At 40.8% G+C, this 16,064-nt stretch overlaps 1 protein-coding gene across 4 annotated transcripts in view; it reads right to left on the reverse strand.

The window, feature by feature from the left end:
* Positions 1–16,064, reverse strand: part of LOC131029091 (eIF-2-alpha kinase GCN2) — a 336,054-nt gene that overhangs the window by 137,857 nt on the left and 182,133 nt on the right. For all 4 annotated transcript variants that reach the window (XM_057959493.2, XM_057959495.2, XM_057959494.2 and 1 more), the window contains exon 16: positions 2,080–2,329. In XM_057959493.2, coding sequence (XP_057815476.2) covers positions 2,080–2,329 — 250 coding nt within the window. The remainder of the gene's footprint in view (positions 1–2,079; positions 2,330–16,064) is intronic.

Below are 16,064 nucleotides of genomic sequence, written 5' to 3' on the forward strand. Positions count from 1 at the left end.
TCGGCGATTGGTCGACGGTTGGCACCGACAACCGGTCGACACTCCGTGTATATATATCCTGTGTACCCCAATCTCGGGATAGGGTTATGCTGTTATGTTATACTGATGTTATTCTAAAGATACATTGTAATATTGGCATTAAAGAATATGCAGTTCTGAGTTCTCTACATTTAGTGCACATGTGTACTATTCTGTTTTGCTCGCATTCTGTGATTTTCTGAAGCATACTCTACGGGGCAAAACAGTACCCTAGAGATCCTGCACCCTAGGCCCAAGGGCATATCTTATCTCCTTTGGCCTCATGTGGCTCGTTCCATCCATATGAGGTGGAATGCCTATTGATATCTGTTTTGTGACACTTCAAACACAAAATGAAGTATTGAATACTCTATCCTCTCTTGAACAAAATCTTCCCAAATGCTGAGTTAAATGATCACTTGAGATGACTCCAAGGTTTATACTGTCAAGTTTTGACATGTGGATAGTCTCAATGGTTGATGTGATTGCTAGTAATCCAAGGGGACTTACATAGTTGTTCTTAGGAGATGATCACTCAAAAGCAACAAAATGCCCTATGAGTCTAGTTTCAAATGATTTTCAATTAAGTGCTCTTTGCTTACTACTACTAATGCCTTATTAAAAAGGATGAATAGTGAATAAGGTTTGAGAGATACTAATTCTAATCCTAGAATGCAAGAGACGATGGACGATTTAGTCAAACTCAACCATGCTTTGTTTTGTCTTCTAAGGAAAGCAAATGATGTTCAAATCACCACCAACAATCATCAATACCATCAAAGGCATGCATATCAATGAGTGAGTAGCAATTGAAGTTAAGCTTATTTTGAGAGTTCAGACTAACCATACACTACAACTTATAATAAAATGGTTTGAACATAAGAGTTTCACAATAAATCATGCACAGTGACTTCCATTTAACTAAATGACTTAAGCAAAATCTAAATTTGACTTGAGAAGATAGAAAACCATGCAAATACTCCAAGATAGCATATAAAATCACTGAGCTTCAATGTCTTATATAAATTTGGCTGCACTATAGCAACAATTCTCCAAAGTCTCTTATGAGTTACAAATGAAATGAGGCAGCTTATATAGATAAGATAAAGATAAAGATAAATTTATTAATGTCCAACAAGTGACCACAAACAGGTCAAAGGGACCGGAGAGTACAAACGAGGGGGGCTACCACCAGCAGGGACACCAAACGGTGACCAAAGAGAAACAAAAACAACAACAGCCGAGGCAACCAAAACAAACAAGAAGGCGGGAGGACCGAGAAGGGGGACCCTCCCGAGCCACCAAGCCAACCCTAAGAAGCCGGAGCAATGGAGAAAAACCTCAAGACCGGAGGGTAAGCTGTAGCACGATGCTGCTGGGTAATCTGAGTATGACTGGAAGAAGGGAATCGATGCGTGAACTCTCTATGGGACTCCCACATCAGCCCTTGTTGATAAAACCCCACAAGAAGTATGGACTGGTAAGAACCCTCATTTCAACATCTTAGTAAGTGGTAACATGTAAATCAGCATGAAAGGAATTAAGTTCAGGAAAGTTACAGTTTCTTTCCAGTTTCTATTACATTGGTTCTGGTTAACAATTTCTTTTTTTACAGGAAAGAATACTTTCATATTTTTGCTCTTAGACTTTCCATTTTTATATACAAAAAATAACAATTCATTTGGTCAGCACAAGAAGCACAGGGATTCTCTGTCCTCTTGTCAAAGGGTTTTGAAAGAACAATATTATACAACCCAACAATAAACTATTGTCAAAAAAACTAACGTTCATTTTTTTTAAAATAAATAAAGGACTGAATACATTTAAGAGCACCTTCATAATCTTTATGAAAGAAAATGGACTTTCATGTCAACTTTGTCAAGCCGAGTAGAAAGAAAGCATAATTATCAAACTGTTTGCAAAACAGTTTTCTTCTTTTATGACTGCATTATGTGAATTACGCTCTTATATATTCCAAGGTAAAACAAAGCTCCATTTGGTGCCATGAAAATGATTAAAACTAACTTTGGATGAGGACTTCTCATGTGTACAAAAGCTCACCATTCAAGGATGCATCTTCCATCCGTGGAGGCAATTCATTTCTCAAAACTTGCAAAGCTGATGGCCTATCTGATGGATTTGGAGCCATTAGACGCTTCACTAAAGCAGACTGTTCAATATTCTCTGTGGCCCAAGGAGAAGGGAGCATAGCTTTATGTTTCAGCTCTGAAAGGATTGCATATCTTTCCATAGCTGTACCAAATGGATGCCACAGCTCAAATAACACAACTCCCAAGCTATACATGTCCACCTACAAAACAAAGATTCTATAAGAGATGTAATTCAATGGAGCTTTAACCATTCTTAAGTCCTTGGATATAAACATTTGAATCTTATCTCTATAAACAATACCAAGCATTAACATATTTCTAAGTAAAACTTCTTTCTATAACCATTAACGAGAGCATTTATTTCAAGCTCCTGAAAATACAAAATTTAACTTGTTGATATCTCCAATATAATCAACTCATGTAAACAGTATGCATGACATATACAAAGCATTCACTTAATTTTTTCTTTAGAAGTGAGATCACTTATAAAGTTTAAACATGCAAAAAATGATAATATGTTTATTTTTGCTTCTATTTTTAAATTTTTAATACTCTATAAATTGACGTTTCTAACTTTCCATAATGCACCATACCCATGGTTCCTGGAGAATCAGTGCTCTCCCTGCTTCACACCAGTATCCTGGAAACTTTGGTTATAAACTTTCGTCTTCCTCATATGTATAAAAAAGATTATAAAATTTCAGGAAAAGAATTCTTCTGAGTTGCAAAACCCCATGTGGTCTGAAACTCATGCAAGGAAATCTCTTACAACTCATTCTAGCATTTTGAATCTTGATTAACTGGAGCAACATTACCTAAACCTCCTCTCTACTAATTACTGCAACTTTTTAGAACAGTCCATAATTTTGGGAGATATTAAAAACATTAGCAATTCACTTATTTAACACCGAGTCAAGAAAATCCAACATTCATCATAACCTTCTAGATCTAAATCTAATAGCTAAAAGAAAATTGTGACTTTTTTGACAGCAACACTGAATGGCAATTTCAGCAATATGCAGGCATGAGAATTACTATTGGTCAATAAAAAATAAGTGCAAAAAGACACATTTATACTATTTAAAAGGCTATTAAATTAAAATATATAAAAAGCTAATTGCTACTTCTACTCTAAGAACAATTGATTGCATGAAATGCAATTTTTATTACAAAATCTTATCCTGTAATAATAAAATTAAAACTACACAACCTCAAATTAAACTAGAGTGAATTTATTACAAACTATGAAGTTATGCTCATATCTCTCAAATGGCAAGAGATTCAAAAATAGGTGATCCAAAAATAGTTGACTCCAAGTGATAAAAAGCAAACACTTAAAATAGCATAATGCTGAAAATAACATGGGCTTGTGTTAAAAACAGAGACCATTTTAAATGTTGGTGTTGGAAATAAGCCACACCCGGACCAACGATGGACTGGTCCAAGAGGGGCCAGTAGCTCAGTGGTAGAGCACTCCAGCAGCGTATGGAAGGTCCTAGGTTCGAGTCCTAGCTGGTCCATGTCTCAACATGGTATCAGAGCCAGGTCCAGGCTAGGAGCCCCAAGCACACGAGAGGTGTGGCTTAAGGGGGGGTGTTGGTGTTGGAAATAAGCCACACCCAGACCAATGATGGACTGGTCCAAGAGGGGCCAGTAGCTCAGTAGTAGAGCACTCCAGCAGCGTATGGAAGGTCCTAGGTTCGAGTCCTAGCTGGTCCATGTCTCAACATTAAATAGCATGCACTAAATAGCAAATACCAGAACATACTTTTCTCTTTGAAAATGGTGACATCTGAAAATAGCCCAAGTTATTTTTAGCGTGGACAAAAATAGACTTAATAGGCCAGTCTAAATGATTTGCTAATTCTCCTCTAATCATGGCTAACCCTCTAAAATATCTTGAAAATCTACTCAAATTCCTCCTTCATATGGGCACATCATTCTTCAATGAAGCATGCCTAAATATGAGCTGCAAAAAAATACTTGCATCGTATTGGTGCACACCTATACACAATACAGAGAATTTCAATTTTTAAAACCTTCTTTACACTGGTACATGCCTGAACACTAAGCAACTTTTTATCATTCCCTTATGAAGCATGTCTTTCACTTTCCATACATGCCCTTACTCTAAAATGTATTTGTGAAATCAAATCAATGCCTTTGTCTTAAGCACCACCAATATTTACAATCAAAAAAATTTAGAAAGAGAAGAAAAAGCTACTATTTGTTGACCACACACCAATCTCCACAAACACAATAATGCACTAGAAACCAAAAGTACGCCCTTTATGCAGCACATACCATTACTCTCAACTTTTTGATCTTTGTGAAGGCATGCTTCCACATTTCTTCTTTTCTCTAGCACCCTCAACTTGTTTTGATGTGGCTTACATTCACCTCACACCTTAACTGCTTTGTTTCGTCTTTTTAGCAACCTCCCTAACATCATTCTTTGTTTTTGGCATGTACTAATCCTTTTTCTTCAAAATCTTCAAAAGTTATTTGCTCTTCTTGCTTGTACATGTGCCTAATTTTCATAGGCATTTGGCTTTGAACAAGTACTAAATACTAATGTGTCCCTTATCTTAGACGCATGATTCTTTCTTCACATGTTTCTTTAATTTAAAATTACTACCTCCCCCTTTGCTTTGGTGCACACCAAAGCCAAAAAGCATGCCATTACATTGCAAAAACTTTGGAGAATCAACTATTGTCAAATGGTAAGAATAAAAACTTATAACTACAATTCATTAAGAATAAAAACCTGTAACTATAATTCATTACATTTATTTATAATTGTATGATAATGTTTAAGGAATCTTCAATATAAAATTTATTCATAGTCATTACCTCATCAGTATATAGTCATAAAAATTAAAAAACTTATATTTTTTAGTACCCAAGGCCCCCGACAAAATTTCCTAAATTTTGAATGAAACATTTTAGGCAGACATGTCCTCCTTCCAAAAACTATGTGATGTTCCGACATCAAATCCCTACTGTACGGTAACCTTAGATACCCAACCCGTACGGCGTAAATATTCTCACCGTACGATCCAAAGTTGCTCACCGTACGAAACATAATGGCAACTGAATCCGTACGGTCACCAGGTGGCTCCGTACAGCCTGACCTAACCGTACGGTCTTCTAGCACACTTGTATGGTGATGTTTTCCACCCGACGGCAACACGGGTGATGTGCTCGACGGCACACTCGGCACCCTTCGGTACGCTTGTTGTCGGGTAATTAAGCATTAAGGTAAATTGTGTTAGCATCGACAGTTAACCTGTCAATTGTCGTCAGTTGGCACCGGGTAACTAACCAAACTCCTTTATATTGTATCTGTTTCCAGTCTTTGGACATGCTATTGGAGTCGAACATATTGCTATCATTGTATGTACTGGCTTATTATGAATCAATAGAACACTTGTGAGTTCCATATATTTTGTGTACTTCTGTCATTTATGCAATGTGTTAACATGACACCCCAAGGGGGAAACATTTGGCGTCGTTGCCTAAGAAAAAACCTGGGAGCAACGGGGAAAAGGACGTTCTACATGGGTAATGGGACAACCATTACCTGAAGGAACGAGTGACCCTGACAAAGAACCCGAAGAATTGTTCGAGGGGGAAAAGACACTCACGAATGATTTCTCCTGCATCCTACAGGCGGCAATCGAAACGCACGTAAGGAGGGAAGCCACAGCCGAAGATGTCCCAGAAGATGCTGTGTGGAATTCGCTCGGAGTAAGCCCTGCTGTGAATCGGTTGATGAGCAAACTGCCTAACCTTTTGGCACAAGGATTTTTGGCTCTCCAGAACCAAAGGGAAGACATCTACCGAGAGAACCGACCGCAACAAATTCTACGGGAATTTAGGGAGCGCCAAGAAGATGAGCGCAATACATGAACTCTGACGGCCAGGGAGAATAAATAAGAACGCCCCCATTGTAATAAGTATGTCAGTGACATACATTATGTACGAGAGATGAAGTAATAAAAAAAAAAATTGTGTTTTGTGTACATGGTGTGTGCTTGCTGTGTACGGAAGTGATTTATGCCCAATATACTAAATAAGGACAAAAATAAAAAGATACAAAGTGACGAATGGGAAGTGGCACAAAGAGCGTTGAATCTTAGACAACAGATAAAACGAAGGCGTAGGCTAAGGCAGCTTGCCGACGAACAACCGGCCGAGGGGTTGCTCGAAGGGAACCCAGGAGGTGTCACGGAGGTTGCAGAGGCAGAGATAGACGGAGAGAATTACACTCTCTACAATGTTGTAGGGTTGCCCGAAGGGAACCTAAAAGAAGTCACGGAGGGTGCCGAAGGAGAACTCTACAGTTCGCCAGAATACCACCATAGCATAAGAAGTCGCGAAGAGTTGGTGGAACAAACAAGGCAAAATCTAAACCTGATCGACGCTACCAGAGACCTACTAAAGAACTTGTCCATTTCGGAGGACAACCAGAGGGAGACAACCAACCGGAGGGAGACGACCGAAGGTGACGGTACGGTCGAAGGAGCCGGGGGAGCACAAGGGTACCGTATGGGAGGCAATTTGTTGGGTTCAGGGTCAACCTTCTCTGGAGGACCCACGAGTGGAGGGTCAGGTGTAGGAGGCGGAGGCGGAGGATCACCAGGTACAAGCACACAAGGCATCAGAGGATCGAGACCCAGCGGTGGGATGGCAAGTAAACAAAAATTGCCAAAGTTCACAGGGGACAGCAAGGAAGACCCCGTACGCCACTGCCGTACATGTGAAACTATTTGGTCCGCCAACGGAGTGACGGACCAAGATGACTGGGTACAGCAGTTTCCAGCCACGTTATGTGGAGTTGCCATAGATTGGTACTCCGATGTTGACAAGCAAAAAGTGGCCACGTGGGCCAATCTACAGAAGGAATTCAAGGAGGAGTTTCGGTTGCTCCGTGATGACAATGAAATCGTAGCCGAGATATAGAATACCAAACAAGGTACCAAGGAGACAGTACGGGCATACAGCAGGAGGCTGAAATAATTGCTAGGTAAAATGGAAAGCCAACCCGTAGATGGATTGAAGAAACGATGGTTCGTTGAAGGGTTGAAATCCTCCCTACGGAAGAAGATGAAAATTGTACCCCCGACGTCATATGACGACGCCTATAATAGGGCGATGGACCTAGAGAGCGAACACAAAACGTCAAAGAAGAAGAAAAGTAATAAATACTCATCCGACGATGATGAAGACTCTGACGAGGAAAGCAGCAGCGGTGGCGAATCAAGTAAAAAAGGTGCACGCGCTCCAAAAGGACATGGAACGAATGCTGAAAGAATTCAAAGCCATTAAGGGGAGTACAAGTAAGACTGAAGAAAACGATGTGTGGTGTACGGACTGTAGGAGTGACGGACACACCAAGGGGTCCTGCACCAAGAAGGCTTTCCGCGACATTTGACAGATTGTCGGACATTTGACAAAGGAATGTCCCTACAATATGAAAACCAGGAGCCAACAAGTTCTCTTCACGCAAGAGCAGCCGGCCGCCGGAACTTCGCAAAATGCCAACAATAATGCATCATCTGGCGAATATCGGAACAACCAGCGAGGGGGGAAGACCAATAATAACAATAATAATAGGAGCCAGATCCAATATGATGCGAAGGGACGACCAATGATCCAGTGTCGAGCCTGCAATCAATGGGGCCACTTTGCCAGGGAATGCACCTCAGAAGAAACTCCACAAAAACTATGCAAATGGTGTGGGCCTGGAGACCACGATGATGGAACTTGCCCAGAGTCTAGAGTGAACCTGCTCAACATTGATAGGACGGAGGAACGGGTATTGGCAATCACACGGTCACAGGCAAAGAAGGCCACATACCCGGACCCTTGCATGGAGAAGCAGCGGGCACTGGAGGCGAAGGCTGAAGTGGCGAAGGAAATGTTGGCACAAGGGAACACAAGAAGTGGCAAGTACTTCTCGCTCTGAGGCTGAGGAAAATATCCTGAAGCAAATGCTGCAGATTGAAGTACCTGTGAAGATGAAGGACCTCCTAGAAACGATGCCGCAATTACGTACGACACTCCTACGTACGGTGCAAGTAACTCCACAGAGTCAGGTGACTCGGAATACGGATGTTCCCGGCGGAACACCAACAGACCCATCCTGACACTATATTATGGTCGGCACCCGGCGGTGGTAGAAATAGGAATACTTGGCACCATTTTGACTGACACCATTGTCGACAGCGGGTCGGGAGTGAATGTGCTTGCAGAAGAAACCTGGAAGAAGCTTGGCAAGCCGACACTATGGCCGTCAACCTTCAACTTACTGGGAGCGGATCAACATGGTATCAAACCTCTTGGAACACTCATGGCGCAACAAGTGACCATCGGGACAAAACCATTTGTCCTTGACTTCGTGGTGATTTCGCTCGCCAAGAAAGGATACGACGCCATTCTTGGTAGAGGGTGGTTGGTGGCGGCTAGAGAGAATCACAACTGGAAGCGTAACACGTTGTCCATGGAGAAAGTCGGGTGAAAATTTATTATCGACCTAAAAACACAACTCGTAAGTGAAGAACTTGCGTCAGAATCGGAATCAAACGGCGAGGGTAGAGTTGACGAAGGAAAGTACAAAAGGGAACCGGATGAGGAAGGCGTCTTGGGAATCCAAGGATGTTCGGAAGATGAGACCGATTCCCTTAATGGGCTCTTCCACTAGCAAATGGAAGACTACGAGCTGCTGTATGGGTGCAACATGTTGGAGGTGGACGAGGAGCCGGACGAAAATGAATTTCCGCCAGCGTACAGGGAATACACGGAAGGGGATGCTCCTGTCAACGAGACACCAGCACATAGGTTTGACATGACGAAACCAATCCGGTACGAAGAGTCCGTAAAACCTACAAACCTCAGCACGGAAGCAGAGCCAAGGAACATCTTGGTTGGCGACGACTGGAATCTAGTCCTGAAAGCCGCCGCGTTTAAAATATTCATGACAAGGATGTATTTGCCTGGACGTACAAGGACCTCAAAGGGGTGCCGCCAGAACTGTGCGTACATCAAATTTCATTCGTACCTAGGGTCGTACCTGTACGGAAGAGGCCGTATAGAATGAATAACAACTATGCTGCGAGAGTGAATGATGAAATCGAGCGTATGCTCGAAGCCGGGATTATTTTCAAAGTGCAGACCAACGAGTGGGTATCGCCCATAGTGATATCCCTTAAAAAGGAGGCAAACCAGATCCGAATTTGCGTGGATTTCAGATGCCTTAATGTGGTCACCATAAAGGACCCGTTTCCAATACCATTTACGGATAGCATCTTGGAGGAAGTGGCCGGTCATGAAATTTATTCATTTATGGATGGATTTTCTGGGTATAACCAGATATCCATTGCCGACGAGGACAAATTAAAAACGACCTTCATAGTGGAAGATGGCGTGTATGCGTATAACCGAATGTCGTTCGGGTTATGCAACGCGCCAACGACATTCCAACGAATAATCCTTCACATATTTGAAAAGATGTCAGTAGGGAACTTCAAGGCATTCCTTGACAACTGGTTCATCTACAGTAACCAGGATGCACATCTGGCCGCACTTGGCAAATGCATGGAGAGATGCAGGCGAGCCCGCCTAGCACTCAATTCCAAATAATGCAGATTCATGGTGCCTCAAGGGAAGCTGTTAGGACACATAGTGTGTAACGCTGGACTCAAGACTGACCCAGACAAGATTCAAGTGATAGTGGAAATTGAGGCACTGGCAGATGTCACGGGAGTCAAATCCTTCCTAGGACACATAGGGTATTACAGGCGGTTTATCAAAAGTTTTGCTCAAGTATCCTGCCCTCTGGACAAGCTAACAAGGAGAGTCACTGCTAATGTTCTCAGGAAGATGAGGTCTGTTGGAACTACTGAGAAGAAGTGATTTTTTATGTTTTCTTGAACAATATAGTTCATTTAGTTTGGTCAATTGGTACTCTGTATTTTAGTCAGCGAGAATATGATAAAATAGTAGATTTGCAACAAATTTTTTGATTGGCATATTTTATTAACACTAGTTTGTTGTAGCTGAAGAGATTGTTTATCGATGGAAATCTTATCAAAAAAAAAAAAAAAAATCATTTGATGGCGTCTAGTGCCAGGCAGTTGAAAAAGCTGGATTGGAGGAGGAGACTGCAGGATTCAAAGAAGACAACAAGGAAACCGTCTACAGACTGTCCTATGGATAAAGGGAAGGTTGTTGTACCGGATACAGGCAAGAAAGAAAGGCAGCCTAAAGTCACAGTGGACACAATCACTTTCGAGGGGTTGACCGGCAATGTGTGCAGGCAATGGTGGTTGGAGGCGCAGTCCCCAGATGACATTTTGGTGAAAACACAGTTAGGAAGGGCACGGGTGCATTGGGCCATTCAGATGCCGATATTCACCATTCGGGATTTTGAGCCTTGCCTACGCATGATGATAAAATCGTACAATGATGAGTTGCGCACTTCCTCGTTCAAGTACCAGCATACAGACGTTACCGTGTCTTTTGCTCCGGATGACTTTGCGAGGGTTTTTGGCATTCCTGATGAAGGGAAGAAGGTGGACAAGCAGGCGATGAAGATTTCTGCCGAGAGGAAAAATCAGCTGCTACAACAAATATGTCGAGATAACCTGACCAAAGCAGAGTGGGACAGGATTACGGAACCCAAGGGGCGAGGACTGAAAAAATCTTACATAGTACCTAGTGCATGGCAGTGCTTGCTCGACTTGATGAAGAGCTGTTTCACAGGAGCCAGTAGGGCCTCCGACACAGCCGTGCCAATGATTGCATTGATGAACGAGCTCTGGAATGGGATGGTGTACAACTGGGCTACTGTGCTGTCAGACTGCATTCATGAGTTCCTCACACTAAAGCACAAGGCATTCTATATGCCCTACCACGCCATTGGGTTATTCTTGCACACAGTCCGTATACGGGTGCCGAAAGAAAGGCGAGGGTGGCAGCCGCGGGACAACATTGACCCTACCGTGTCCTCCATTTTTTACTGGACTCATTTGGATACACACACAGGGGATGCACCATCCAGCAGGAAGCGTAAGCCCCAGATACAGGTAGTCTCTGCTAGCGAGTCGGATTCGGCCACCGAGAGTAGTTCAGGGGCGGAGTCGAAGGAGACATCTTCTCGTTGTTCGAGTGGCGATACCGGATTTCGCCTCTCACACACGGAGGTACCATATCCAAAGTTGGGTATGGAAGAAGGCGCAGGTGGTACGGTTGCCCTCGGCCAAATACCGAAGGGGACACAAGGACTGCCAGGAGGAAGAGTGGTCTGACCTACGGGTGTTCAAACAGGGAGGCTAGTATATGCACCCGCTGTGTTGACTACAGATGGGACCGTGACACCATTACCAGCAGCAGGAGTGACAGTGGGAGCCATATCAGCAATCCCTATGCCGGGGTTTGGTCAACTGCATCCTCGTCCCTCCCTCAGGCAGATTTCACAAGTCCCTAGCAGCAGTGTAGTTCAGCCGAGGGACACAGCCCTTATTCAAACAAAGCCAGTGGATCAAGGTGGAGAGATCAGGTTAGACAGGGGTGACATTGAGGGAGATGATACAGACTCATGGTTGGAGAAATACTCAGCGCAACCGAAAGCCCCAGTAGGACCCCCGCCTGCCACACCTCACCGTCAAGAGGTGGTTGATTTAGAGGGCAGTGACTCTCCTCATGAGATGCATGCACAGGGGGAACCTACGAACCTACTCCAGCACATGGGTGGTGCGGAGGATACGGTGCCACAGGTAGACATTTCGATGCCTGGTTCTACAAAGAACCAGCCCATTCCCTTGACTTAGTTTTTGGCAGCAGTAGAGAGTGAGGCACGCAGACTTTTGGCCTTGACGAAGGAAGGGACCCTAGGGCAACCAGCGTTGGAGGGTCTCCTGGCATTTGCTACCGGAGGAGTTGCTGAGGTGTTTCAGCGATGCTTTGTTGACAGAGGATGGCCTCACGTGGATCTTCCTGTGATGTTGGAGGAGTGGCAGCACCCTGGACAGACTAGAGAGAGTCAGGTGCAGAGCCTACTCAGGAGGATCGAGCAGGCCATACGAAATAGTCATTTGGCGCATCGTCGTGCTCAGCAGGAGGCAGATACCACTGGGGAGACACTGGAGTTGGAGTTGGCTCAGCAGAGAGCTCGGACAAGGAGTATGGAGGAGGAGTTGGCTCGTGTCCGCGTCGAGTTAGCAGCAGCCTCAGCCGCACGGGTGGCAAATAGGGCTTTGTTGGAGGCCAGTCTGAGTAGTACGAGGGCAGAGCTGGATAAGAACCATACCGAGCTGATGGAGGCCGTATTCAGAGTGCAACGATCTCGGGAGCGCCAACTGGTGGCTGAGAGGGATCTTTGCCACCGCATAGAGCAGGTGTTGCAGCTCTGGGAGCAGTTGGCCTCTTCCTCATCCACGGGACCATCAGGGATGCCATCTCTACCCCAATCCTAGTAATTTGTTGTTTTGGGGGTTTCAGTTTTGCTTGTACATCATTCCCATTTTGGTTGTCTGTCGTCCGGAGACGACGTTTCTTTTTGGGGGGATGATGTTGTCGAGTAATTAAGCATTAAGGTAAATTGTGTTAACATCGGCAGTTAACCCGTCGGTTGTCGGCAATTGGCACCGGGTAACTGACCAGACTCCTTTATATTGTATCTGTTTCTAGTCTTTGGACATGCTATTGTAGTCGAACATATTGCTATCATTGTATTTATGAATCAATAGAACACTTGTGAGTTCCATATATTCTGTGTACTTCTATCATTTATGCAATGTCTTAACCTGACACCCCAAGGGGGAAACAACACTGGCACACACGACACCCTTCGGCACACTCGACCCTTTTCGGCACGTGCGGCCCCCTTCAGTACGCTTGGATGTGACAGACTTCGCAGTGTGGCAATTTGATCTTTGGCAGAGTATCGCAGTAGCACAAAATAGTATAGCCAGTAATATTATGTGGAACAATGGATTAACACAGGAATAAATGAGTTGTGCCCACCAGAGTATTTGTATTTAATAATATCTTTGATTTCATCAATCTGACAATGAACTACAAAGTGAAATATCAGAAATGATATCTCCAATGGCAGACTAGGGTGGCTGCTAACCACCGAAACTGCAAATACCAAGTAGGAAGGATCTTTCACCTCCGAAACGGCAAACAATTAAACTCCAACTGGAATTCACACATACAAGAAAAATATCAAATTCGCCTCCCCACAACAAAGACTAACTCGGCCATATATAGGGGCTCCGAGAAACTTCCCAAAGGGTTACAAACGAGCTGACACAACAAACATAACTAATAAACTAAAAAGGGGGCCTGAAAGATTTTTTATTAAATTTAGGGCTATACAATAATTAATATTATTTAATTATATCGGGGACATTACAAACTCCTATAATGTCCCCTTTTTTCGAGTGATCATCTAGCGAAGTCCTCTAGCCTATTTTTCTTCCCATAGACTATGGTGCGAGATTGTAAGGGAATAAATTAGATATTTTATTTTATAGTTGTCCCAATAAAGTGAATCTTAAAGGATAACCCTATTTTAATTAATTTAATTGACTTAGGTGAAAAAATGAAATAAATATTACAAAGTCACTTTATTATATAAAGCAGTTTTACCATTAATTGTTTGGGGAATTAGTCGGCAAACCAAAAGTATAAGTTTTTTTGAAAAAATCAGATTTACAAAAAAAATTAAAAAATTGAAAAAAAAAGTCAAAAAACTACTTTTTTATATATTTAAGGACATTTCCATAGCATAGAGATATTGTAAGCAAATTAAATAGAGACATCATAAGCATAAGGCAACACTAAAGTAGAAAGAACATTTGCCTAGTAAAATTTTAGGTTTTGTAATATTTATGAAGACATCATGGAACAAAATTTCAGGTTTTGTAATGTTTATGAAGACATCATGGAACAAAGTTTAAGGTTTTGTTATATTTATGAAGACATTATGTTTTCTATGCAAATGTTATTGTAAAAAATATTAGTATTAAATAATATATATTTATTTTTATTTAATGTAAAAATAATATTAAATACTTTTTTTTATAGAAAAATAAATTGAATATATTGAAGCTCAAAATAAATATTAAATACTATTTCCTGTAAAAAAAATGAAAAAACATATTTATGTTTTATTCAATTTTATGAAAGATAATAATAAAAATATTAAATAAATTAAATAACATATAAATTTTTAATTAATATTAATAAAATCGTTTATTTTTTCATACACAAGTTTATTAAAAAAATTAATTTGTAATAAAAAACAAAGTTTATTTTTTATGCCATTCTATGAAAAATAATAATAATATTCAATTTTATGAAAGATAATAATAAAAAAATTAAATAAATTAAAAAACATATAAATTTTTAATTAATATTAATAAAATCGTTTATTTTTTCATACACAAGTTTTATTAAAAAATTAATCTGTAATAAAAAAAAGTTTATTTTTTATGCCATTCTATGAAAAATAATAATAATAAACATTAAATAAATTTAAAAATATATAAATTTTAATTAATATTAATAAAATAATTTATATTTTTCATACACAAGTTTTATTAAAAAAAAACTAAATTTCAATCAAAAGAAGAGGGCTATTTTTTATGCTATTCCATAAGGATAATAATAAAACCATTAAATAAATTAAAAAGTATATAAGTTTTTAATCGATGTTAATAAAATCGTATATATTTTTTATACAAAGTTTTATTTAAAAAATTAATTTTTAAATAAAAGAAATTTTGATAAACAGAAAAACAAATTTAATACAATTTTTTTTTATAAAACTTTTGAAACAAAAAATGGCAAATATTGAAACCCTCGTCATTCGCTTCGTCGTCTTCGACAATGGCGCGCGACCTAGATTTCTTGTAGTCTCTTGTCATTTACATTGACAAATTTCTCCCTTCCAAACCCTTCTTCCTCCTCCATGCCGTCGCTGATGACCACAAGGTGTCGCGTGACACATTTACAAAAAAAATTCGTGTTTTTTGTGTTCCACAAGCATTTAGGGTTCTCGTGGTTTTTTTCCCCATACACGCATTTTCAGGCAATTAATCATCCGATTTTTCTGCGATTATGTGGTAAAAGTCGTTGAAAAGTTTGACGGATTTTAATGCAATTTTTTAGGGGAAAAAATCGTCAGCACTGGCGATTAATGATTAATCGCAATCTTTTGCAGAGTTTTGCTTCTTTGATATAAAGTGTTTCTTCTAGAAGCTTCAAAAGAGATTAAAGCATATTCTTCTGGAGAGTTATGGGCCTTTAAAAGGAGGTAAAGGCAAGTCATTTTGCAATCCTTGACTTGTTATGTTCTTGAGAATTTCTTTGAGAGTTTGAGTTTACAGGTTCAGCAAGCCCTAGGATGAAAACCCTTGGGTTTCTTCTTGGTTGATTGGGTGAAAACCCATTTCAGCTAATTTAGGTGGATTCACTTCAGAATTCACATTGTGCTTCATTATTTTGTTTGTGGAGACTTTCTTGGTTGATTGGATGAAACCCCATTTCAGCTAATTCAGGTGGATTCACTTCAGAATTCACATTGTGCTTCATTGTTCAGTTTGTGGAGGCTTTTGGATCTTCAAGGAACATATTTTTGCAAGTTGACATTTGTAGGGTTGAAGAAATTTGTGAAGTCTTCTATGAAGACAAATTTTCGAGTTTATTTGTTGATTTAAATGCCTTAATGAGGAGTTGTGGATTATTGTTGAGTATTGTATTTTCCTTGCTATTGGGTGATTGTTTATTGGCAAATCTGGGCAACTTCATAGTGCTGGGACATGAGTTTTGGCTATCGGCATGAAGGTTCCCTTGGTGCAATAAAACTCAATCTGGATTATATGCTTCTGCTCCAACCTGGACACCATTCCATAATGAGTCCAT

The sequence above is a fragment of the Cryptomeria japonica genome, chromosome 5 (genome assembly GCF_030272615.1).
Source record: "Cryptomeria japonica chromosome 5, Sugi_1.0, whole genome shotgun sequence".
NCBI classification, from domain to species: Eukaryota; Viridiplantae; Streptophyta; class Pinopsida; order Cupressales; family Cupressaceae; genus Cryptomeria; species Cryptomeria japonica.